General features: G+C 46.4%; 2 protein-coding genes across 2 annotated transcripts in view; one reads left to right on the top strand and one right to left on the bottom strand.

The window, feature by feature from the left end:
- Positions 1-15923, bottom strand: part of ACYP1 (acylphosphatase 1) — a 43519-nt gene extending 27596 nt beyond the window's left edge. The window contains exons 1-2 of the mRNA XM_069638054.1: positions 15798-15923; positions 8421-8512 (exon numbers count right to left, since the gene is read on the bottom strand). Of these exons, the coding sequence (XP_069494155.1) occupies positions 8421-8504 (84 nt within the window). The 5' untranslated portion in view covers positions 8505-8512; positions 15798-15923. The remainder of the gene's footprint in view (positions 1-8420; positions 8513-15797) is intronic.
- A 54-nt stretch (positions 15924-15977) lies between these two features.
- ZC2HC1C (zinc finger C2HC-type containing 1C) overlaps positions 15978-26866 on the top strand; it is a 45443-nt gene continuing 34554 nt past the window's right edge. The window contains exons 1-2 of the mRNA XM_069638053.1: positions 15978-16114; positions 20493-22031. Coding sequence (XP_069494154.1) covers positions 20511-22031 — 1521 coding nt within the window. The 5' untranslated portion in view covers positions 15978-16114; positions 20493-20510. The remainder of the gene's footprint in view (positions 16115-20492; positions 22032-26866) is intronic.

Genomic DNA, 26866 nt, shown 5'->3' with positions numbered 1-26866 from the left:
AACAGCTCTTGGATATGCTTGTTAATTGTTACCCAATATTTCGCCAGTTTGGGGCAGCTCAGCCACGTGTGCAACCAATCCCCTGTACTCTGACAATCTCTCCAGCAATTATCTGTGTTGATTAGTTTCATTTTATAAAGTCTATATGGAGTGCAGTGCCATTGAAGCATTGCATTATACCAGGATTCCCTGATCAGCAAAGAGCGGGTCAGCTTTGGAATTTCTTTCCATAGAGTCTGCCATTCTTCATTAGATATTTCTGTCCTCAGAGTTCGTTGCCAGGCCTTGACGTACCTCAGATTACCTACTTTGTGCTCCTCTTATATTAAGTGGTAAAGGTTTGCTATAAGGGATTTCTCTCCCAGATTTGAGATCAGGAACTTCTCAAATGCCGTTAGCTGTCTGGTGGCCGCAGCCCTATATGGATGGGCATGCAACCAATGTTGAACCTGAAAATATTGAAATCTCTCCAATTCTTTAAAACCCAGTTCCTTTTTGCATTGATCAAACAATTTGAAGTGCATACCCTGAAACATGTCTCTAATCTTATTACATTTTGCTTTTTTCCAATTAGTAAAGGAGCCTTTATCCAGGCCTTGTTTGAACTGTGGATTACTAAGCATCAGCGAGAACGGAGAGGGATATGTTGTAACTTGGCATTGATGCACCACCTTAGACCATATTTTTTCTACTAGCTGCGTATTCTGGCTGGCAATCATATTTATCTGGGCGATCCTGTTTGGGAAGCCCTGTTTAGGAGATCCTAACTTTCCTTCCATCAGACAATCTTGGTCTCCCACAGACTAATCCTGATCTATGTGTGGCATGCCACTGTCCAGTGTTGCTTATGTGTACCTTCTGTTCCTCTGTGTTGATGTTAATGCGCCCTGATGCTTGCAAGCTATCGGCGCTATACAAATAAAATAAATAATAAAATAGAAGTTCTGCAATATTTGAATCACAAGTCGCCTGCACAAGTCGCCTGTTCCATTTTGGCCCATATGTTTTCTGTCTTTGAATACACCCACTCTTTTACCACTCAGAGATGCACTGCTTGATAGTGTTTGGCAATACTAGACCCCCCTTTAGAAATTGGCTCCATCAACGTCTTCATTGTTACGCAAGGGGTTTTATCATTGCAGATACATTTTGCTAACAATACCTGTAATACCCGGAAAAAGGTATGTGGTACATGTATTGGGAGAGCCTGAAAAAGATATAGCACTTTAGGGAGAACTGTCATTTTTACTACGTTAATCATCCCAAGCCAGAAGATAGTTATTGGACCCCACCGCTGCATTAAGCTTTGGAGTTCTGAAAGAATCGGGGCGAAATTTACTTTATACATTGACTGTAGGGAATTCGTTAAATAAATGCCCAGGAATTTAACTTTACCTCCCGCCCATGTAAATTGTGTATTTTGAGGTATTTTAGTTATTAACAAAAGGAGGGATAGATTCAATATATGCGATTTAGTATCATTTATTTTAAAGGCCGGCACTTTGCCGAATTCTTCCAGCTCCCGCGTGACCATTACCAGGGACTCTACCGGGTTGTCACTAATCAACATATCGTCTGCGTACGCCATAATCGTATGTTTTCCCGTCCCAAATGGTATCCCTTGTATTGTGTCCGATGGTCTAATTTTCGTTAAGAAGGGTTCTAAATGTATTGCATGTAATGGGGGAGATAGTGGACAACCCCGTTTTGTGCCGTGGCTCAGCGCTATTGGTATAGATAGTTGACCGTTTATGGCTATTCTAATCTTGGGATCTTTATAGTTCACTTGTGGCATATTCATAAACCCAGAACCGAATCCCATAGCTTCCAGAGTTTAAAAAAGAAACAACCACTCCACCCTGTCAAATGCTTTTTCTGCGTCTAAAGACAGGAAGAGCATGCTGGCTTTTTGCTTATTTTTTCTATCAGATGGCAAGCCCTTCTAATATTGTCATGAGTTTGCCGGTTTTTGATAAACCCAGACTGATCTGGGTGGCTCAAACTTGGCCGAATATCGATCAATCTATTAGCCAATATTTTGGTAAACATTTTTGCATCTAGATTGATCAAAGCAATAGGTCGATATGATCCACATGTCATAGGGTCTTTATTGGGTTTAGGGAAAATAATCAATTTGGATTCCTCCATAGATGGTGTAATACAGCCCGTGTTCTTAAAGGAGTTACAGAATTACCAATTTAGGGGCCAGAATTGAGTGGTAGGTTTTATAGAACAGAGCTGTATAGCCATCCGGGCCTGGGGCTTTGTTCACAGGGAGATTCTTGATTACGTTTGAAAGTTCTTCAATCGTTATTTCTCTTTCCAACTGATCTCGTGTCTGGGATGTGATACATGGAAGCTTGACTGAGCGCAAGTATGCTTTTTGGGATAGTGGATCAGGTCTAATCTGAGTGAAAGTTTAGAATAGAACTCGACAAATTGTGAAATAATCTGGAGGTGTTGCTGTTACCATATTGCCGTTTTTATCTTTGACTCCTACAATTGTGTGAGAGACCTCGGTCAGCCTTAACTGTTGGCTAGCCAGCAACCGGTCTGCTTGATTTGCTTGAATACAAGTAGGCTTTTTTCTGCTTTTGAATTTCTTAGCAGTTGTAACCTCCCCTTAACATTCCTATAAGCTTTTTTGATAGCCGGCTGCCCTCGTTGTTAATTTTTTTCATGAATAATGTCATTTCTGCCTCCAGTTCGGACTCTACTGTCCTGCATAGTTTATGCCTAGCTGCCCCAGCAGAGAACAATTCCCCCCTGAATTATGCCTTAAAGAAATCCCGTAAGAAGCCCATCGGGATCCCCCCTGTATCATTTATCTCAAAATATTCTTCCATTTTCGCCCCCAATGGGTCTTTCTGAATAGGGTCCAGAATAGTTCAGAAGGGCAGACCCATGTACATAACCCAGATTTCATGCACAGAAGCAGCAGCTTCAATTCCAGGGGAGAGTGATATATTGTAATTGGAATTCCAGGGGAGAGTGATCTGATATTGTAATTGGATTTCCAGGGGGGAGTGATCTGATATTGTAATTGGAATTCCAGGGGAGAGTGATCTGATATTGTAATTGGAAGTATCTCTATATTTGAATCATTACCCAGTAACCTAGCTGATGTCCATACATAATCCATAAGTGAAAACGAGTTATGGACATGGGAATAATGTGTGTAACCTTTTTCTATTCCCTTCAAAGTTGTCCAAACATCAAAGACTGCTGTTTTATGTTATTGCGAAGCCCTTGTGAGGGAGAGGGTTGTGTATAACTTGTCCTTGAGCTTCTATCCTTAACTGGGTCCCACGCCAGTTTAAAATCCCCAAATATTAGCTGTTCCCCCCGTCATAAATGTTTCTAATTCCAGAAGTGTCTTTTTCAAAAAACTATCTTGGTCTATGTTTGGTGTGTGGAGCAATACTATGGTCATTTAGGTCGAGTCCATATCAACGGCCACAAAGAGGAATCTACCTTCCCTGTCCATTTTTGTATTAGTTATTTCCAATTGTAACCCCTGCCTAAATGCAATGAAAACCACCACCACTTTCCTCGGCGCGTTGCCTTGAATCATTATCGGGTAATATCAAATATATAGGCGGGACGTGTCTTGTTCTCTAATATGGGGATCCTGCAAAACCAAAACGTCAGGGCGATGCCACGATAGAAATCCTTCTAATTTCTTGCGTTTGACAGGGGTATTCAGTCCCATAACATTAAATTATATACACTTGAATGCAGTTCCTTTTCAAAACACTATTTGTAATAAGTATTCTACCCCAGATACTCGGAGCAGTTAAACATTGCTGAAACATTCTACGGTTGTCGTCCCCCTCTCCCCCTGCCCCAACACCCCTTAATCCCAACAACTTGTACCCGAATCCCCTGCCTCTCCCCCTCCTGGTGCGACCCAGAGTAGCTAGTGTACCTTCCACCTCCGCATCTCCACCTTGGATCGCCACTCCTGCCAGGAACCTCTTTAGGGTATCCTAAAACCCTCATCACCGCCAAAGCACAGATTCTGTCTCCAGTTATTTAATCTTAAATCTCGACAACTGCCACGTATTGCCCTTCTATGCGCTGGATTTACAAGCTGGTGGCCTATTTTTTTTTCTGATGCAGATTCCAGGCCTCTAAGTTGTGGAGCTCACCCATCCCATTTTACGCCCTTATTGTATTTTCCTCTCACGTTACTCCTGCTGTTGACTGCGAACAGGTGGGGGATTGGGAGGGCCGGGGGGGGTTCTGCTGGAGTAAGCGAACTGAGAAGTTCCATCTCATCTTCTTCTCTTTTTTAACAATTCCATACCTTCTTCATTAGAGGTTATTATATGCTGTTTCCCATCAAGTGTAAATATCACACGGAATCCCGGAATGGAAAGGTTCCATCTCTTATCTTATCATATCTTATCTTTTTGGCCTGCAATGATTGCACCACAATGCGCAATTCTCTACGTTTCTGTAAGGTGAGCGGTGACAGATCCCGAAACAGCTTAATGTGAGAGCCATTGTATGTTATTGGATCTGCCAGTCTTGCGGTTCTTAGAATTTGTTCCTTTTTGAGGATAGTTCCCGCAGGCTGCCAACACGCCCCTAGGGTGCATACCTGGATCCAATCTCTTTGGACCCACTCTATGTACTCGGTCTAACTGTATCCTTTCTCCCCCCCCAGCTGCCCGTAAGCGCCCGTTTTATTTTGGTTCAAAAAGCTGTGAACTCTGTTTGGAACGTCACCATAAACTAGCTTTGACATTATTGGAAGCTTTTCGTAAAGTCCTCCTTGGCACCGGCCATTTCTATTGGCGTGATCCTTGTCTGGATTGGGGTGTCCAGATTCTGAGATTTAGAGGTTCTGGCCCAGATGTTTTGTAGCGGGCATTGTTTGGTTGCTTGGGACTCCGTTCGGCCTGCCAAAACCACTTTTTTCTTTGCTCCCGGCATATGATAAATGCTTCTCACCAGCTATGCCTCACTGACGTGAATGGTTAAAGATATGGTAGTAGCTACAGGCTGCCCCGCCCCGTACCAAGGGTTGCACCTGGCGCTCAGTTGATTCTCATCGACCTCCCCACCCAATTACTCCTGTATCCATGAACTGCCAATATTTTGCTAGGCGCCCAAATGACACTGCTGGCAGAATCACTGCGACAACACAGAATAACTCCATAGATTATCACTCTCCGTTTTTATCAACCTTTGTCTCGCTGAATTTTAAAGTATCCATACGGCAGATCTGTGCGCCCCTCTGAGTTCTCTATATGTATATTTTACTTGGATGGTAATTTAGGCCTTGAAAGTGTGCACCTGTAGCTAATGTACTCTTTGCGCTTCCTCTAGTGCGGTTTTAGAAATGTCTAATGGTAAAAGCAATTAAATTGCTATAGCAAAGATCTTCCCCACGAATATAGTGCTACCTTAGCAATTTCCATGTTTCCTTGTCCCTACTCCTGAAGTAGTTTATATGGGAAGCACACACTCCCTTACTGTGTTGCTGAGTATGATGTAGCCTACCTGCACTCAAAGACTCAAAATCCAAAGTATTTTCCTCGTCGTACAAGTCTGCAGGAATCCGAGTGAGCAATAGAGTCACTTCTCGCGTCCTTGTCTACCGATACTGTACTGCTACTAGAGGGTATTCCTAACCGTGTGGGGATGTTTCTGCTGCGCACCCTGTAAACTTGGCTCGGCTGAAGGTATTTTATTCATTCCTTCCTCCGCCACGAGGTGAAGCGGAGCGCTTCCTTACCACTTCCATGCGGCTCACGTTCTGCAGTGTGTCCTTGTGACAATTCGCCCCCGGCGTCGCACTGCTCCTCCCTCCGGCTTAATCCCTGCAATTACCGCTCTGCTTTTCAGGCGGCACCGGAGCGCCACGGGGGCCGCAGAACCCTGGCTGCGTGCTCAAATGTCCGAGTGGGGAGGGCAAGCTGGACGGGCTGACGTATTTTGAAATGCACGGATTCAGGGACCGCTGCTAATCTCGTGCTCTGTATCTGTGCAGTGCTGTGGGCTCCCTCCTCCTGTTACCGATAGGGCGCTGCCCGCTTATGTTTTACCTCCACTCGCTCAGTCGAGTCCTGGTCCACCCATTTCAGTCTCTTCAGACTCTGGATCTACTAAAGCTTATTCCGTGCGCATGAAGCACGTTAAATCTATGTTATTTTGATTTCGTGTTTTGCAAGTATTTCACCCAGACGAGCTCCGCCTGCACACGACCTCAGTGCACAGCGGCCATTTTGGAATCAACGTTAACTTTTTTACTCTTATTAATCATACCACTGGCACTACAAATCTCTATGTAAACCTACCTGAAAAGTATCTACATGGAGCCTGTGACTTTTGGCCACAAGGCCCCAAAGCATTTTAGGGTTTGACTTTATAAGAGCTGGGGTAGCTGTTCTATGATTATCGTAGAGTTTCTTCTATGCATCTGAATACATAGCTGTGTTTCACTGGTCATTGACTCAGATGCTATTCTATTTCTCCTGAGGGTGAATGTACAGATCAGTTTTATGTGTTGGTGTAACGATATTTGACTCAATCTTTTACCTGCTTAGTGTGTGATCTAAAGGCCTAATAAGTTTTTGTATTTGTATACTTCCGGTCTATCTTGAACTATTGGTGTTTTCTGTGGACTTATTGGAGCCCTAGATCCCTCTCACATCTTTCCTGAGACTAAGAGCCACGCCAAGGTGCTTTTTATATGGCTGCAGAATTGGGTGCCAGGGACAGAAATCCTGCCTGTGGTCGAAGTGGGAGTTAAGGAAGAGAATTAGTACATTAAATAGGGTTTCCTTTTTGACCCTACACAATCTAAATATGGCCTGTTTTGTAAGGCAATAAGGCGCTTGACTCGATGAATAGGAGCATTTGCTGAGATAGACAGTGCTTGTATGTGCCTCCCATGTCTTACAGAGCTCTGTTTGAGGTCAGATTACTGCAGCCTTCCCACTAGGGTCGATGCTGCCTCTCTGTAGTTTCCCTTACAGGAGTCATTTTTGAGAGCAACGTATGCTACCAGCAATATACCCTTATATACATGCAGCTGCGAGGACAGTCGCGCCAGGAGAACGAGGGACGGGATGGTGGGATTGGGGAAGGTGCAGTAACAAATGGGTGGAGGATAGGAACCGCCAGGTGTGGCGAAGAGGGATGTAAAGATGAAAAGCAGGAGTTTAAAGAGGGAATGGCTGTGCCTAAACAGCCAATCAGAATGGAGCTCGAGAGGAGAAGCGGGAGGGGGCAGGGAAAGTTGGAAAGAGTGCAAATTTGTTCAGTGCGGTAAAACAAGTATTGTCAGGAGGCCCACATAGAGTCTTGATCAGCAATCAATAGGGCCGAGCACAGGGGTGCAGAGATGTTTTTAGGAATTGTGGTAGGCGAGGAGAGAGCAGATCTATGTAATGTTCAGGAGGCTGGTCCTTGCCATGGAAGAAGCCGAGGTGATGATACGTTGGAGCTTGAAGTTACTCCAGAAGAGGACCGCAAGCATATAAGCCTGGGGCATGCAAAGGTCAGAAGTGAAAGATATAGGCAAAGGCACGAGGGGTGTGGCATTTTGGGCAGGAAAATGACGACTTGGGTCTTCAAAAAGACCATAAGACAGTGATGCACTACCCAGTGACGAATAGCTGAGAGAGAGTTGAGAGGAAAGAACAGGGTAGAGGCAGGAGAAGAGAAAAGGATTCAAGTGTCTGCAGCAAAGAAGGGGCCTGGGAATCCCAATGAGTTGGTCATGGAGGAGTTGTCGCAGGTAATCAGTAGGGCCTTCAGGGACTGGTACCATTTCCCAAGAGATCGGAAAAGTAGGAGACACTGTCGGCCTTCGTGTGAGGAAAGGTGTGTGCATAATCATCTCGTCAGGAAGCGGCAGGAGATTATCAAATCAAAGATTGCGTGGTGTGAAGCTCTCAACATTACTCTTCACCAATGATGACTGCGGGGCACCTTTGTCAATAACTTGGTTAAGGCACCCAGATAGGGTGGCCTCAGTTACCAGTTTGTACTGTGTACAGTGATTCTGGTGAAAGCAGCAGCCCCATCACCCAGTTGTTTAGTTACATTGGTTTGGCCTAGTGATAAAACAAATCCGAACAGCCATCTCGAGAATTTCCCAAGAGGTTGGAGGTACGTAATGGGAGCCTGGGATGGAGGAAGGGAGAGAGCGAAAAGACCAGCTCATTAATGAGATGCCACCCCACCCCCTGGTTAAAGTTAACAGTAAAATACCAAATTATATCCCGATGAGCTCAAATTAAAAAATACAAACAATACCACAACAAAAATGTTTTGACCTGTAATACACACATCCCAGAAATCATTCAGAACCATTCAATGAACTTTTGCTTAAGGAGAAACAAGCTAATTTGCAAGATAAGGAACTCAAATACCATGAGAAAAGAAAAGTTAGGAAAACTGACCTGTGTGTATTTCCGGAAGAACACGCCTTGCACCTTTCCAAAGACTTCATAGTCCACGGAGAGCAAGCCTTCTCCTTCAGCCATGGTACAGCCTGTTGCACACACAGAAAACATATATATAAATACATATGTAATAAAGGCAAAATGGTCACTTGGTCTGGGATATGGCATCTCTGATGCACAAGGAAAGAACGGTGGAGATGGACTGCCACGGCAATCTAGAATCCAAGTCATGACCACATGATTCCATGGCGAGACACACAATTATGATTTCAAACATACAGTGGTGTGCAAAACACCCTTCTATGAGAGGACACCCTGATCATGCTCAAATAACCCACCAATTTTCCATTTCGATCTTAGGACACCCACTGCTTGTGAATAACCACTTTTCAGACACCAGCCCAAGTTTATATAAAGTGTTTTTGGAATCCATGCGCAACTTTGAGTGGTGCTGGGGGTTCTAACTACAACACCAACACAGTTTGATTTTAGTTTATGGTTTAAAGCGCAGACCCAGCGGGAGAGCAGCGGAGCGCTCTACAAGGTTTGGGTAACAAGAGACAGTTGGCCGGGGCCTACTACTGTTAAGGACACTAACTAGAAAACCACCGCCAGAAGGGAGAACTCACCTCAGTTGTCCACAGCATAAAATTGCCCTGGATTATTTTCACCCACCAGGGTTAGAGATTTAATTATCAATTTTTTTCGAGTTCTTGTTTTTTTTATTTTCTGATATAGCACTAAACAAAAATATGGTCATGTCTGGACGCATTGGAGGTGGAAAGACAACGAAAAGTGGATCTCGCGGAGGACCTGACTACGCAAGCTACCGCGAGGTGAGCGGCTGGCAGTGTATTACGGAGGCAGGACATGGAAAGCAGTGATAAAAAGACCCCACGGCATGCCTGCTTCTGCCCATTGATGTGTTGGGCTTTTCGGTAATCCCCAGTGTAAAACGCTAGCTGCGGGAGGTGACTGCAACGTAGGGAGAAGGAGCGCAAGCTTAAAGGAGTGTGCACAATGAACGCTCGTGGGTTAGAGGCAACAACACGCGAGCATGAAACAGCATGGCGGGCATCTTGGTTACTATGGTAACCAGTAAACATTACCATTGGGGCCTGCTACGGCAACATATTAACATCTTGCATATTGTGCAGCCTGCTGGTGGAATTCTTTATTGCTCTGGGCGGCATCTTCCTCATTTCAGTGGTGGTTACTACAGCTACTAAAATGATGATGATGTGACCTGCAGGTGGAGATCGTCATTACTCTGGGCAGCATCTTCCTCGTCTCTGTGGTCGTGGATGCTGGTCCGGATCTGAAGAATTTCTTGCTGAGGCAGCACTCGATGTGGACTTTTGACTGTGGAGCATTGTCAGTTGCTGCATTTCCAGAGTTTAGCTCTACAAGAGTGCGCACAGCCATAGAAAGTGGAGCACACACAGTTGTGCTCACAGACTATAAAAGAGAAGAAGAAAGGTGATGTGGCAGAAGTATGCAAAACAGACCCAAGTAAGGAGCAGCATCAGGTGAATTTGGTCCCAAAAAGAAACCAGAAAAGCAGTGTGAAAAATGAGGACCCAAAGAAGTTATGCTGAGGTTAGAAGTGAAAATAGGAAACCCATGGCGTTCTCGGATGGTGAGAAAGGGAGGTGCTCCAGGTGTGGTCGAGTGGGTCATTTTGCCAGCTCCAAGCTGTGTCCTGCTATCAAAAATGTTCAAATTGTGGCCTTAAGGGACATTTTGCTGTCACATGCCATAGTAAAAAGGTGTGCATTCAGGAAGGTGAAGAAGGCGAGAGCTCAGATGACAGGGATCATGTAGTAGTTGTGCAGGAGGCCAGAGAAGACTTCTCATATAAGTGTCCCAGCTGCAAGGTCAGGATTGATGGTTTCCAGGTGAAAAGTAATGGTGGTCAGATGCTCGCCTTATTCAATTTTGTCTCAACTACAGGAGGAAGGTCTGAAGGGTTCGCTCCAACGTTCCAGCAACATCAAGGACCCTGGAGGATAAAAAGGGTCTAAGATTGCCTTGAAGGGGATATTTCAGGCAGCGGTGGAATATAAAGGAAGGCTGGCTTTGATTAACATTTATGTGGCAAAGAAAGTGTACATATTAGGTTGGCGAGATCAAGCCGTTTTGGTGATTAGACGCGATCCCAGGAGCATTAAACCAGTGTTGTTCGTACACAACAACGCCATGGAGAAGAACATTTTCCAGAGGTATTTTGTAATAAGGTGGGGTGCTTGCGACGATTTGCTCACAGGATTGTGCTGAATTCGGAAGCGAAGCCAGTGTCTCACAAGCTCAACATTCTGATATCAATCGGGGGAGAGGTTGAAACCGAACTTGAGCAGCTTCTTGAAGGAGGGATAATTAAGAGTGGAAGCTAGAAGAATGGGAAAATCTGAATGCGTGTAGACCTCAGAGATGTTAATAAGAACATTGTCATTGATAAATTCCCACTACCCATGATTGCAGAAATACTGAATAGTGTTAGAGACACTGATGTTTACAAGGCTTGACTTATCGGCCGCATCTCATCAGATACCACTCACAGACGATTGCCAGTTTGATGATGTTCATCACGCCATTTGGACGTTTCTGCTTTTGCAGGATGCTGTTCAGATTAGCGTCGGCAGCAGCTGTAGTTCAAAGGGTAATTAACAAATGTGTAAAAGAATTGAGGGTACAATGGTGTACCAAGATGACATTTTGGTGTATGGCAAGAACGCTTTAGAGCATAATCGGTTATATAAGGTACTAAGCAAATTGAGGGACAAGGGGTCGACGATAGAACCAAATAAATGTCATTTCAGAGTAAGAGGTGGGATAGCTGGTGGGATAGCTTGGGCATGTGGTGAGTGGAGAGAGGTATCGCCCCCAGGGTGGATGCCATGAAAGCGGTAAGAGGCACTGTCAACGAAGAACAAGGATGAATTTAAGAGCATTTTTAGGACTTTCAGAATGTTACAATAAATTTGTCAATGATTTTGCTGCATTGTAAGAACCCATCCGTAAGCTATTGAAGAAACGGGTGGAATTTGATTGGGATGAGAGACGTCAAGAAACTGTAGAGTTGATAAAGGAAGGGATTTGTAATGCCAAGAATCTGGCAGGTGGGGGGAAATTCAAAATGGAGGATGAGTGTATCATTACTGTGGATGCAAGTGTGAAAGGATTAGGGGCAGAACTCTCGCAAAGCATCAGAAAGGAGGAGAGAACAATTTGTCATAGGTCCAGAGCTGTAACAGAATCGGAAAGCAGATATTCCGTGATTGAGGTGGAGTTGCTGGCATGTATGTGTGTGGGGAATTGAATATTTTACAAAGTATGTTTGTGGGTTGGTGGTTGCTGGTTGAAGCAGACCACAAGCCTTTGGTTGAAGTACTCGCTGTCAAAGGGATGAGGAGGGCTACCCCCAGGATTGCCAGAATGTGTTTGAGATTGTAGGAGTATGATTTCAGGGTGGAGTATGTACCTGGAGTTCTAAATCGTGTTGCTGATTTTCTGTCTAGAACACCATTGGACGTGAAGAGTGTTGATGGTGTAGCAGTAGAGGAGGAAGAAGAAATGGTGGCCTTCCTTGAGGAAGTGTTCGTAGATGAGTATGCAGTGATAGGGAAGGAGGAGTGGAAGAATGGTTTGGAGAAGGACAGAGTCCAGATGGCCGTCTAAGATGGTGATCTCAGAGGAGTTTAATGTGTATTGGGAGGTCAAGCATCAGCTGACGGTAGAAGATTACCTTCTTTTGAGAGGGGGAGCCTTGGTGGTGATGATGTGTTTCTGGGAGAAATTGGTCAATACGGCTCATGAGGGGCACTCAGGAATTACGTGTACCATAAGAAAATGTAGAGTATTGGTGGCCTGCAATGGATGGTATGGTGGTCAGAGGGAGTGAGGACCATGTTCCAATTGTGATAAGGCACTGAAGACTCAGACAAGAAAGGTTGCCGGTTTCTTTGCCTGAGGGTGCATGGTCACGAGTGGCAATTGACATTTTAGGACCATATGAAATTTTAGGAAAGGAATGTATATTTGATGGCTGGAGGTGAAGTGGGTTAAGCAGATTTCTAGCAGTTAAGTGATCAAGTCCCTGGAGCAGGTATTCAGGAGAGAGGGAGGATGAGTGACGATGGCATGAGGTTCAGGAGTGCAGAAATGCAGAATTATGCGCCGAGGAAAGGAATTAAGCGGAAATTCACTTCATTATATAGATCACAGTGCAATGGTTTAGTTGAACTTTTTAACAGGGTTTTGGTAGGCGTGATTGAGGAATCGATGAGGAATGGTATAGAGCTCAAAGATGCTGTTGGAGAATGCTGTGGAATGCGAGTTTCTCCTCATGGGGTCACAGGCGTGTGCCTTTCAAGATTATGAGGGGACGGGAGGCCCACACCGGTCTCATTGCCGCCTGGGTAAACAGTGTGGTTAAAGGTTTGGCTGACAAGGAGGATATGGATGATAGTGTGAGGAGGAAGGTAAATGAGACGCATTTAAAAAACAAAATGGATTATGATGCCAGATTGGGAAAAAGGACAAAGCCATCTATCAAGGTGCCGAAGGGTTCGTAGGAGAGGATCAGGAAGGGCATGCACGTGGCCAAAAGGTAGATCAAAGTTTTCAGAACCCAAGAAGATCCTCGAATTGTGGTCTTATGCGGCAAGAGTGGAGGATGGGTCCATTTGGAATTATGGATAGTGATTGCAGTGGAAGGTGTAAAGAATGCTAGGCCAGTGGTGGATGTTTTCGGTGACGATGGTGGAACGAGGCGGCTGGATAGCAGCACTGTACATGGAGTGAGTGTCTGGAGTTCTGCAGATACAAGTGAGGAGAGCGTTTGACGTATATGGGCGGTATGCTGAGAATGAGGAGAAAGCTGGTGTGTTAAAGGATTATGTCAGATAGTACACTGTTTAGTGCTATGCCTTTTTTATGGTCAGACAATTTACCGTTTTAGGTTGCGTCAGTTTATACACCGTTTAGTGCTATGTCTTATGCACCAGAAGTTCACTTTGTACATTGGTTTTAGTTTTTTGTGTGCCGTCTTTCTGTTCCTTTAAAATTGGCCTCTCCTTTTGGTTTGGGGGGGGGGGGGGTGGGGGGTGGAGTTTTGCTCGGTGTGCAGTTTGCAGCCAATCTAGATTCTTGTGGGGAGTTCGGGAACGTGTGGCATAGACGGTTGGGAAGCAGGCTGTTGATACTTAATGTTGGTTACTGCTGCTGCTGCCAGGTCTTTGTTTAATAAAGGACTTACCTGACCTGTCGCTCGCATTGCCTCGAATGCTGCACTAGGATTTGAGTTCAAGTGCATAGATAACTCGGCAAGTTGCATCCTTACTTCAGAGATCTTTGTGGAACATACACAGTCATAGGTTTCAATCCTAGCAGGGCAGAGCCGCCCTTCATCCTTCCGAAATCGAGAAATGAACTGTCATTAAGTAGATTATTAAATCAGAAAGCAGGAGAAATCCACTGTCTTCAGTCTAAAGAGTAAAGACCTTGGGTGATACCCGTTTATTTGTGTGCGTTTCTAGCTTTTACTAACACATCTTGCCCCCATAAATCTAGCGACACCCCCTCTGCCCACCAGGCACTACAAATCCAGTGCCCTCTTTAAGCCAAGCCACTGGTATGAACCCATCTAATTTGCCCAGAACATCAAGAGTCAGCACTGGCCCAGCACAAAATAGAAGTAGAGAGAAACTGTCAGCTGTCGATGTAAGAGCTCTACAGGGTCCATTTGAGTCAGGCAGCAATCAAGTCAACAATTCGGTCCATGATGTTTTTGTCTGTTGGCTCCAAAAAGGCGGGTAAAAGCACAAAAGAAATAAATACAAAATGCTTTAGATACAAGAGCTATATAAATGGACATTTGTATTATTAAACGCATTCAATGGAGAATACCGTTTCTTGATTACAGCATCTAGAAATGCGAGAAATCGGGCATGAAGCGCTATGTAAGAATCGCGCGCCACTGTTCAGGTGCGCTGCATCGTAAGCGCGCTAAACAGGAAATGGTTGGGGCCGCGGGGGATAAAACGCACACTGTGAACCCACACAAAAGTATGCATATGCAAATGCATACACGCATTGTATTTGCAGACGCACCTCGGTTGAAGAGGGCACCACCTCGTTGTCCTGGGTGGTGAAAAGGGAAGGCTGTTTTATGGGGGGCACTAGGCAGATGCCTAATCCTTTTAGCTCGTGTGTTCCACCTCCGAACATGCATTGCTAAAGCCGCCAGTTTGGGTTTTGTGTAGGCATTTTCCAAGCATTGCCATAAATAAGCTACCTGGCCCTAAAATGGCAAAAACTGGCAAATGATGCAAGTACCTGGGTATATGACGAAAGAGCCTGGCAAATTGCCTAATATCTATACAACAGCCAAAACCACTGCTTGTTTGAACAGGGATTCCGTGTAAGGAACGGATGCAAGGACACGAATATTCCTTGTAAAGCAAGGGGGCGAAGTCACACTTGTCACGTTTTCATTACACTAGGAACCGATTTATAACATCAATTAAGACCTTTCCAAAAAAGACTACTAATAACAATAGCCCACAGTTTTATTTTACTGCGAGACAAAGCTCGCGTAGGGATCCCGGGAGTGTGCCTAATGGGCAGAAAAGATAGAGGAGAGTGTGATGCCCACGTGCAATGAAACGATGGGTAAATTACCAAACAGCAACCTCCCATCTACACTCCTATGCCAATGGTTTTGGCTTATACCGGACACTGGGGGTCACCTAATTGGCAATATTTTGTCCCGATATCAGTACAGTGTGCCATGATCCAATTGGGGCAACATAAATAAGGCAGACACATCTGTACTATACCTCTCCACACACTGGCCTTTGGGGGGGGGGGGGGGTGCCACCAACCTTGGACACGTGTTAGCCTTCCTCCCACTCCACCCGTCTTCCATAAAGTTCAATGCACTCACCCATCAAGTAAGAATACGGACATGAATTCTGAGTGATTTAAACAGGACGTCCCCCCCTTTACCATGGCTGTGCGTGAGAGGGCCACCCATCCCCGTTTTCCCTCTTAGGCTTCTGGGGCGTGTATTTATTTCCAGGAAGGCACAGGACTGGGAGACCTCCTCACTCGTGGCCACGGGAGAGCCGTGGGCGTGTGGCAATTCCTTAGAGAAGGGAACGGGGTGGCCGCCGGTGCGTCGGGTGGGCCCTGCTACTCCGGGTCTACCCCTCCGGCTAGATCACCCCTGGTATCAGCGTTCAGCTTGACCTCAGGCTCGCCTCCGAGGCACACCCTTAGCTGCGTTGCCTGCACCCTACCCCTGGTGACCGACCGACGTCATCTCTCTCCCGAGTCCCCAAGAGCCACCCTAAACCCCCTGGAATGCCCCACCTGCAGCAGGGCCCGCCCTCGCTGTCTGTCACGCCTGGCACTGCCCGCAGACCTGGCTGGCACAGGAAAGCCCGAGGCGCATGCGCAAACGCCGCTGCAGTATCCCCTAGCAACTGTTGCAGATCACGTGATACACACCAAGGGAACCCGCCTCGCGCGGCGACGTCACACCGCACGGACTCCTAGCAACGGTGTAAACATTCCGAACCCACCCAAGGAGACATCCGGGAGAGCCCAAGAGAAGAAGATCGGCGGCAAGTAACACCCAGAGCCCCCGGGAGGTGCGCGCCCCGCCCGGCGTTCCGGGGAGTGGGGAGGTAAGAGACTGTCCAGGTGCTAGGCACGGCACGAGGGCGACGGTCACATCCATTCGCGCTAGATTTTATATTTTATTTATCCATTTGGATTTATAAAGCGCCGGGGGCATCATATACCCGCCCGCCCGCCCGTTTGTAAATGCATTCCACCTTCTAAAGCTTTACTTTTTGCATCATGTCGCCTGCCTGTCCCGGAATCCTGAACGCCAGCAACCTTAAGGGATGATATTCCCACCCCACAGCAGACGGTGCTGCCACCCAAGATGTTCTGCTGCCACACGTGCACAGTACACCCAGGCCTCCTTGCATTCTTTCACACGCAGCTCTGCGTTTATAACGGAAAAGCAGCCTAGGATGCACCACCCAAACCCTACATTACGGACAGTACACTATCTGCCTTCGATTTCTTAGCGCCCCACAGCGAATGTTGCACACAGCGTCTTACAAATCGGATCACCCCCCATACCCCTGTTCTATTGCCACCCCAAGCTTCCATACTCCCTATTTGATCAGGCCCTGTCCCACATCTGCTGCACTAAAATGTCACACTGCCAAAAAGGGTGAAACTGCTGCAGTGCGAAGTGGGAATAGACATCGAATAAATTAAGCAACGGCTTCACGGACCGTCCGTTGTCATGCAAATACTACAGACAGGACCCACGGCAAGAGACCATCAGTTGTCGTCTGCGACAAAGGCATACATGCATTCGAGAACACGTGTGGCCTCAACAAAGGAAATACTCCTTGGAGGTGTCTTCTTCTTCTTGCTGATAACATTTTATCCATCAGTGGTGATTTTTTGGATACCGAGGCTTGAGCCTCATTACTCCATCTTCTCGGGTTGAGTACGTAGTCGTGGGTCTGTATTCTTCTTGGTCTGTGTGGTCTTGTCACAGTAGGGCTGGCGGTGTAGCCTCGCCATACAGTGAAGTGATATGCCACTGGGTCTCGCATAGTGCAACTTCTTCCATGCTCATGGCATGATGGCGCTGTAGGACATGCAAGATGCAGGTTGTTTCGGTCATACGTGTTGGTTGGGCAGTTTGAAGACTTGTATCTGCGTCATCTTCAGTGCTCCCGCAAATGTCTTTTTATTGTCTGTTTAGAAGGGAAATTCGGGGCCCTTGGATCCAATGGGGCGGGCCAGGGGTCTGATGAATATAATAAGATGGAGTATAGCTAATCGGGTCCATGGTGGCGCGCGGGGCTGGTTGTGTTTGGCTTATGCCAACTCTTAAGAGAGATATTTGAGGCCAAAAGTGGTCCAGATAATGCACGTTTCCTTTGCTCCTGTGAAGATCCTCCCGATATATTGGTGCTAGGCTTTCATATCCTAGTGTAATGAGAGCTACTTATGCAATTCCCTACTTGAAATAGCATGCCCAAAGCTGTGTATGACAGAGCTGCCATTGATCATCCTTGATTGAGGGGCCCTCCTCCCTTTTAAATAGTTAATGAACATACCCTTCGGTCTTAAACATACCAGCCCTAATCATTATCCTTCCTTGGACTCTACAGGGGCTTGGGGTGAAAAGATGATTGTCATGGCATGAATGTACCGGTGGGGCACATATATGCTTTCAAGAGACCTGGCTGTTAAAGCCAGGATACCGTGCTTTTTTTTTACCCAGCCATTCAAGCCCATTAGCAGGGGGGGCTCCAGGGTTACTAATATGAATACTTTTCACCTTTAATGTAAATTTCCATATCTTAAATAGCCCATCTGTAGACGGTTTAAGAATTAATATAAAGTTTAAAGGGAGTCGCATGTTAAATGCGTATGCCCAACCCTCTTCTGACCATGATTCCACAGTTAGCTCTGTTCAACAGAAGGGGCATTTCCAACTCCGAGCATGTCATGATTTTGGGTGAACTAAACTGTCTCTTTGAACCTCATTGATTGATTTGGCATTTATAACGCGCCTATACGCAGGTGTTTCAAGGCGCAACACCCCGGCCGGGGGGTGGGTGGGGGTAGAGGACGGACAAGACAAACATCTTACTAGGCCTTGTGACAACCAGATCGTGCAAGTGCGATACAGGGGAGGGGGGGTGCAGCAGGGCTCTGTGATTAAGTGCAGAGAAGGCAGGGGATTACAGGGATGCAGTCACCAGCCTGGCAGTGCGCGGAGCGCCAGGAGGCAAGTGCAGGGGGACTGGGCAGGAGGGACCTGGTGCCCTGTACGACTCTGAGGGCATCAAGCAGCCAGTCCAGGCAGAGTGGGTAGGTAGGTTAGCTGGGGAGAGTGAGCGAGAAAGAAAGGGAGAAGAGGAAGGTCTTCAGAAGCTGCCGGAACTTAAGGACTCCCTCTCAGCTAAAGTCTGAGCGGGAGAGGGAGGCCCCTGCACCGGAGAGAGATCTTCCCCCACTCTCTGTTTGAGAGGAGTCTGACCAGCAGAGTCAGAAGTAGACGAGCAAAGGGCTCTAGACAGAAGGTACTTGGGAAGAGAGAGTTGGATGTAGTGAGGACCACAGCACCAGGCGGCCTTGTGGACGATGCAGAGGGTCTTGAACTTGATCGTTGCAGCCACAGGGAGCAAGTGGAGAGATTTCAGGGCTGGAGAGATGCAGTCCCCGGGCTTCTGGATGAGATCAATGGGGCGAAGAGCAGAGTTTGGAAGATAAAGAAAGAAGCTGTTCCAGTAGTCCATCCTGGAGAGAACCAGAGCTCTGGAGACAGTTCTGGGGGAAGTTGAGGAAAGGGAGAATACCTCTGAGGAGGTGCAGCTGGAAGTGGGCCTTCTTGGCAAGGTCCGTGATGTGCGGAGAGAAGGAAAGAGTGGAGTCGAAGATGACACTAAGGTTTTTAGTCTCACAAGAGGGTGAGGGGATGGTGGCCAGAGTGAGAGAGAGAGAGAGGGAAAGCGGGAGCATCACCCTACCTGGCTGTGTTGTTGAGATTGAACTCTGGGGATATTCCTGAGCTGTAGAATCAGGTTATCTTTTTGTAAACCAATTAGCATCCATATTGGTTTCCTATGGCCTGAGGGTAAGTAGAGAGCATTGTCCACCCTACTCGTTTGGTAGTCAATGTAAGCAAGTTAAGACAGTCTTGTTTAAGGAACTCCAGGTGATGAATGGGAGAGACCAAATGCTGCTGGCTCATAAGAGGAAAAGCTACAGAGAACCATTGATAAAAAAAAGGAGGGGGAAGCCTTACATCTGCCACCTTAAATAAAAATCAGAGGTAGTTTTGGAAGATTGCTAGTAAAGGCACTTTATCAAATCTTACCCCAAGGCATTTGTGTCTAGCTGGGGAACTGGAATAGCTCTCTAAGTGGGTCAACCTTATCAGAAGAGGTATCAGCAGTGGGGATGTAAGTGTTCCGGAGACTCCCCGCCTGGTTGTCATGGGCTTCTGTTGGAGTGTTCAGTGTGCATGCAGCAACCTCCCTCCATGTTCAACAGTGTTGATAGGAATGGTTGGGTTGTGAGTGCTTCTGTGGCAGCCCCTTGCTAGAGTGTGGGAATCAGTTGGATTGGTCAGGGGATCTCCCATATACCTTCTGTGGTTCAAGCATCCACTAGTTTAGGACGGCCTCCTTTCCCATTGACCACTGTCAGCCCCCATGTTAGCAGGGGACTTTGCCACACAATTAACAGCAGCCAAACATGCAAATGACCATGCTAATCAATTAACCCAAGAAGGATAACCAATAAGCAAGCGCGTCTTTATTGATGAGAATACGTATTTCTTTTGGGGAATCCGGGTGCAGGGGTGGCTCTGAGGCAGGCCTCCTACTGATTCCATATTGCCTATGTAGACATGTTTCAATGTGATTGCTCGGCCTCCCCTGAACACTCACTGCTGCCATTCCAGTTCTCCCTCCAAGTTAGTCCCGCCAGAGAAAAGTATGACTTATCCGACGAGGTGCACTAACAAGGCATGTGGGGCGAGGTTTGTATGAAGTTGGATGTTCCAGTTCCATATTCTATGAGACCCATCTATAACACTATTGGTGTAGGGGAGTTGTAAATAGAGTAAACTGTGTGTAATATATGCCTCATAACCCCCCATTTAATTATAGATGTTCTTTTATAACACACTTAATACCAGCAAGTGGTTTCTGAGCGCGGGATCAGAATTCAAACCTGTGTTGCGCTGCGTTATCTTGCTTCCAAGATAAACGTGTTGCCCCTGAGCTATCATTCCAGCCTGCCCCTCTGATGTCTTGGTACACTACAACCATCCTCCAATTCTAGCCAGTTACTTTGATGCTTCACCTGTGTGCTAATGTCCTGTGGGATTCATGGAGCTTCCACTTCCTTATGGGTACTTAAAATGTATTCTGTGTGGGGGCTGGTCATTGTAAGTTCCTGATGTGCCGCCTTCAGTCCCTATCCTCCAACCAGTGTGTTTTTATCTTGTTTGACCAGGTTTACCGGAGGTTGTGGATGGCTGGTCTGCAGATGGCTCCTCACCGTGACACCATGCCCTCTTATGAGAAGTTGGTTTCTGCCAAATTTCCCTCACTGGAGCAGGAAAGACAGGTAGCCCCAGCGCCCAAGCATCAGTCCCGTTTGGACCTCATGAGGAGCCAATACCACGAGCAGCTCATGCGGGAGAAGGAGATGAAGATGGTGAACCAGTTCAACCAGCAGCAGCAGAGCGCACTGAGCAAAGCCAGGAGCCACTCCTACCACCACCCACACTCAGCCCAATCGGAACCCCAGCCTGACTTCAGGAGGCAAGGCTTCCTCTCTGCAGGGTACAGCAACAAGTACAACAAACCTGACCCTATCATTCCAACCACCACATCCAACTGGACAGCCAAGAAGAGCTCTGGAGTAGACCGAGCCTATCCGCTTAAGCCTGTTTTCCACAAAAAGGCTGTCAGCCTCAACAACATTGTTGCAGCAGATGAAACCCGAGGCCAAATGCACAGGCCTTTGGTTCCAGCAGCATATCCTAACTCTAGGGCCAGTGGGAAGGCACCATCCCACACAGGGATTTCTCCGGGTGGCTCCTCTTTCTCTCCGGGGCTGCTGGAGCTGCAAAAGCGATCCAGGTCGAACCCAGGCCGGGCTGAGCCCTGGCAGAAGCTGGAGGCTGTGGGGGAAAACCTGGAGGAAGAGATCCGCAAGAAGGAGGCCCTACTCCGCGAAAAGCTTCGGAGGACTGAGGAAGAGCTGAGGAGGATCCAGCGACAGAAGGAGCAAGCCGTGCAGGAAGAGCGGAAAGAAAGGGAAGGCCGCGAAAGGAGGAGACGAGAGAAGGTAGACGTGCCCCCACCAACACAACTAAAACAAGGGAATGGCTTCAGGAAGCCAGATATGGTAGAGGACAGCTCAGATGATGAGGAGGAATACGAGGACAGCTACATGACCAGGAGCAATGCCAACTCCAGGAGTGAACAACCCTGGATGACCTCCACCGTAACACCCTCCTACAGACCAAGCCCCCTTGTAGGGACTTACGACTATGAAGTGGAGAGACTGAAGAAAGAGAGACTGGTAGCAAGCAACAGTAAGATACGCAGCAGGGAACCCCCGCCCCTCTCCGACAGAGAGCCTTCAGCCCTGTCATATCACTCCGACGGCTCCTCAAGACACAGAGCATCCCATGTAAGCAAGGGCGACTACATGAGTCCTTCCTTCAGAGAGCCTGAACATAGGTCAGAAAACAGACACCATACATCTTCAGCCAAGCAGCCCACAGCCCCCACCCGAGCCACACCTCAAGAGTTAAACGATGAGGAGGACGAGCAGCCTTTTGAGGCTGAGGCCGACTCAGAACTGGTGCCCTGCCACCTGTGTGGGCGACGATTTCGAGCAGAGCGCCTGGAGAAGCATGCCACAGCTTGCAGCAAGATGCAGAACACCAAGAGGAAAGTATTCGACTCCTCCAAGGCCAGGGCCAAAGGCACAGATCTGGAGCCATACTTGTACCGGAAGAACAGGACTAACGCAGCTCAGGTAAAAGACCCAGCAAGAATTGCTTAAGTTATATTGTATGTCCTAGGCATGTATAACGTCCGAAAATAGGCTACGTGTTTGAAGGCTGGCTTTGGGCCTCTTTGAACATCCTGTAATGCAGACATTAAGAAGTTACTTCAGCTTGCAATGACAACCAAGGCAATATGGGGGTACTCTATGGTAGGTAGCGTGCAAGGAGAGTCCATGTATAAGGCCCAATACCCCTCCACCTAATCCTAGGCCAATACTTGTACACTATCCACACATATATCGGCCCGCCCTAGAACATTGAAAATGGAAACATGAGTAATTGGTTCCATGTAATAATGTCCCCGCACTTTTTTGCGGAGACATTATTACATTGAACATGCGGGGGACAGCCGTACAAACCCCGATTTATTTTTATTTATTTTTTTTTTACACCAGGAGCAGCGGACATCCACGCAACCAGTCCCCATATATAATGTCGCCAATGGCTTTGCACAGCAGCATTATGTACAGGGACATTATGTATGTGGACATTATTACCTGATACCGAGTAATTTGGGGACCAGATCAAATTTCTCACTACTCAGCTGTCCCTTTTCCTTGACCCAGTCTTTACCCTCAGGGGCGGCCAAGAAGTTTCCACAAAAAAGTTCCGTCACCCCTAGGCCCCTCGGCCCACCAAATGCTGCCTTTTAAGGATGGGGGTGGGGGTAATACATTCTCTTTTTGTTATTCAGGGGCCTATGCTGTGCAGGCTTGTGTTCAGTTTCAGTAATTTTTGCACCCATAGGTCTGTTTGCCCTGGAATCTTGTGGCAAGTAGGCAAGGGTGGTCCCACAGGGAACAATGTCACATCAAATACCACTATACCGATTTATCTTATGCCACTGGTTTCGCTGAAACCACAGGAAAGGAGGCCTAACTCGGCTGAGGAGGATTCATAGTACTGCCAATGCCATGTCTTCATCACATTGACCAAGAAGGAAAAGATAGGATCATCATTCTGGTAGGACGGCAGCAGCGAGGGCTTGTCCCCAACTAGAAGTCAGGCATGTTGAACATCAGACCGCAGATTGGTAGATTCCTCCCGCTTTTCTGGCTTAGTTGCGATTCCCTGCAAGGATATAGGGCAATTAAGGTCTGGTTTCTGAATGTACAACTCCAGCCTAAGTTTACCTTTGTCTGCAGCAAGCAAGCCTTTAACTAGTTGACGTGGCAAACCCCTCCCCACGCTTCTTCTGATGACCGGAGGGACAGAAGCAGTAAGCCGCTTGCACATATGAGACACATCACAGGCACAAAGGGATACTTCTCCTGTCCCTGCATATTCCCTTCCCTTAATGATGGTTACGGTTATCCGTCCCAACTCCCTGCGATTCCCATTTCTTCCATAGACCTACTTATTTGGACCAGGGTGGCACAGAAGACACACTTTCCCAGAGCCAGGTGACCCTGGAGGTGGAGGCCATGTCCAAGGTGGCAGGGCACCCTACTCACAGAGTTGGCTGCAATGGAAACATCCCAGTAAGTTCAAGTGCAAAGTGTGAAGGCATCATGAACAAGACACAGACAAAATATTCAAAGTTCAAAATAAAACACTTTATGAACTCAAATGTCAGGATGGAAAAAGTCCTAACTTGCCCTATGCTATGTGGGATTTCCCTACCTAAATGAAACTAAAGAAAGTCAAAGAGTTCTACTTAAAAGTCTGTGTCCAAAACCTATACTTGCCCTCACTAGATCTATGCAATATGTAGGGTTGTAAGCAAACAAAGAAACAGAGTTCAAAATAAAGTTCTGAGCTTTTTCCAGCTCGTAGCTTTCTTTCAGCTCCCTCCCCAAGTGTGAAACAGTTCCAAATAAAGTCAAAAAAATTACCTTTCTTGGGTTCAATGTGAGACAGTTCAAAACAATCCTTGGGGTTCCCTTCCCCAAGTTCCAGGCAACACAGTTCAAACACAAAAGGGCCTTGAAGCTCCGTCCTCAAGTCGCAAGGTTCCCTTCCCCACGGCTTTAACTTCACAATCACAATGTCCATGCCTTCTTATGACTCTGTCACACTTGCACCCTTTTCCATAAACCGTTTTCATGTGGGCTTCTTGGCTGTTCTCTTTATTTCCTTCCTTTATGTAATATGTTTAACTTCGAGGTTTCTTTTGAATTCTTATCTCAATATGCATTCATGCAGTTTTAAAAACTTCATTCAATACGCCTTCTTTTGCTGAATTGTAAAGGTCTATTCAGTTCAATCTTCAATGTACCTTTTATTTTGCTTAATTTCAAAGTTCCATTCATTTCGGAATTCACCATGTAGTGACTTGGCTTAATTGTAAAGTTTGTATTTCGTTTGGTATTCAACAGGGTTCGAAATTGAGGGGAGATGGGAGCTATTTAGCTCCTGATAGTAGAGCCCGATTAGCTTGAAACCAACAGCTACCAAGAGCTTCTTTTGGCTCCTAGGGCCAACTTGTGCCTTCTAAACATGTAAATGTGATATTAACTGAGAATTAGAGAATGTTAATAAAAAAAAGTATTAGAACACATCTGATGTACATTTAAACACAATGGTTCATACAAAATGGACACAAAATTAAAGTAGCTCCGGGTTCCCCTGTGGTAGCTCCTAACTACAGGGTGATGCCTGACACCCAGGAGCTGGCATTAGCTCCTGCTCATTGAATCTCAATTTTGAACCTATAGATGGACACCAGGGTTTGAAATTGAGGGGAGCTGGGCGCTATTTAGCTTCTGCTAGTAGCCTAGAAAAGCCTGGTTAGCTTGACAGCAACAGCTACCAGGAGCTACTTTTGGCTCCCAAGGCCACTAATGAGAGAGAGAGACAGACAGACAGAGACACCCCCCCCCCATGTGAATTTAACTCTGTGCATTTGGAACAATCAATAAATAAAAATGTGGACCCATCTATATGACATTCAAAGCACAAGAAGTCATGAATAATGGATTAAATGATAAGTGTCAATTTTATGTGCAAATTTAGATTTGAGGAACGCCATGTACTAGCTCCTTCTTTCCTCAGTGGCAGCTTGTGGTTAATTCTGGATACCCAGTTGCTGCTTTTAGCTCCTGCTTATCTAATCTGAATTTCGGGCCCTGTTCAATGCATTAGTTTTACTTAAGGTTCACAGTTTCCATTCAGCCCGTTATTCAGTATTCATTTGTTTTACTTCAAATAAAATGCTCAGCACTCAAAGATTTTCGAAAACGTTCTTCCTGAGACATGCAACCACTCTGATACAAAATGTACTTCAACAATGAAAATGTCCAGGCATTCGCACACCAAGTTGTACCAGGTGTCTCACTGGTCTAATTGATAGCTTTCACCACAACACGGAGCACACATACTTCTGCTCTCAGGGGTCCAACTCCTGCCCCTCGCACACTCCTGGGTCGGCTCATTGACACAAGGGAACAAGCACTTCTGTTCAAAGGGAAAGGGACAGCCTCTCCACACAGCTACCTTTTCTGCCATCAGTCCGCTCCATGGAGCCCTAGCTTCCACGCAACGCTTCATAAAATCACTTCCCTCATCCAAGTGTCTCGACGTGCTGCACATGGCAAACCAACTCACAGCAGTTCCCTCCAGCAGCTCACCTTTCCCAAAACAAGGTTCCCTGCTGGTCACACAGGCCTCCCTGCTGCTTCTCTCTGTGTTGCCATCTCTCTCTCATTTTATACACTGCAACTCTTTACCAGGTTGCAGGTGTGCTTTCCCAATTAAGCATGCCTGACCTTGATTAATGCGACATGCCTGACCTTTAAATTACTTTGCAGGCATCTTCTACATCCCAGTACTAAAATGAAATGGTATAGTGTGCATTACTCTCAGCTGCCTTTTCCTTGTCTCAGTACTGTCAAGTGTCACATGAGGGGAAATGAGGGGAGCTGACTTACAATAACACATAAAGATTGGGGAAAGATTAGGTTGGTCGTCATTAGGGAAAGGGGGATACCATGTCTCGCCTGGGTGTACCCCGCTCCCAACCCCCAAGGACTCTTCACCCAGGTGATCCTCCCTCGCTTCTCCACCCCCAAGGGCAGGATCCAAGAGCGATGGCCTTTCCCTGGCCTCCTGAGAAGAACATTTAGGAGTGAGGATACCGTCAGGTTTCTCACAAAAGGCACATTTCAGGTTGGGACAGGGTCAGGATAGAAGCTGGTTCAGCACCCCCATGATCAATATTAAAGACCCAGAGAGTAGTAGGACCAAGGCACTGGAACCCAAAGGAAGAAGCTCCCTTTTGCAGATGATCCAACTTGAAGGAGGGTACAACCGTAGTGAAGGGAGCCAGGACTTCAGAAGAATAAAAGCAAGGCAACAATTAGTTTTCAAAAATTGATTAGCAGAGTTTGCTAATTAAAATGTTTTTGATTAGCAAACTAACCCATTTGATTAGCAATTTTGTACTAATATTGTTAATGTCACCAGAGATTATTTATACCAACAGCATGAAATGACCAACAATACAGCAGGTGTGCATACTGCAGAAATAAGATACATAAACAATAGGTGTATCCTACCCTTTGTTAAACTAAGTCTAAGTTTAAATGATTGTTGAGGGAGCAAGTACACGACTATTTCTTTGCGAGGGTGCTAAAGATCTTATCAAACCACTAGTGCTAGTATTTGTCCTCTTTCTAGTGAGGATGATAAGGTTGGAGGGACAAAGAAAACCAAAACAATAATGTGTTAGCCACTAATCATTAGCAGGTTGGAGACAGTAAATCAAAAACTCAATTTGGAGAAATAATCTAGTCCAAAAAATGTGTGCATTTTCTACAAAGTTGTATTAATATTTTCAATGTGCATAAGATAAATTCTGTGCATT

Source organism: Ambystoma mexicanum, chromosome 14 (genome assembly GCF_040938575.1).
Source record: "Ambystoma mexicanum isolate Mex_15411 chromosome 14, UKY_AmexF1_1, whole genome shotgun sequence".
Lineage (NCBI taxonomy): Eukaryota > Metazoa > Chordata > Amphibia > Caudata > Ambystomatidae > Ambystoma > Ambystoma mexicanum.
This window is presented reverse-complemented; position numbering and strand designations above follow the sequence as displayed.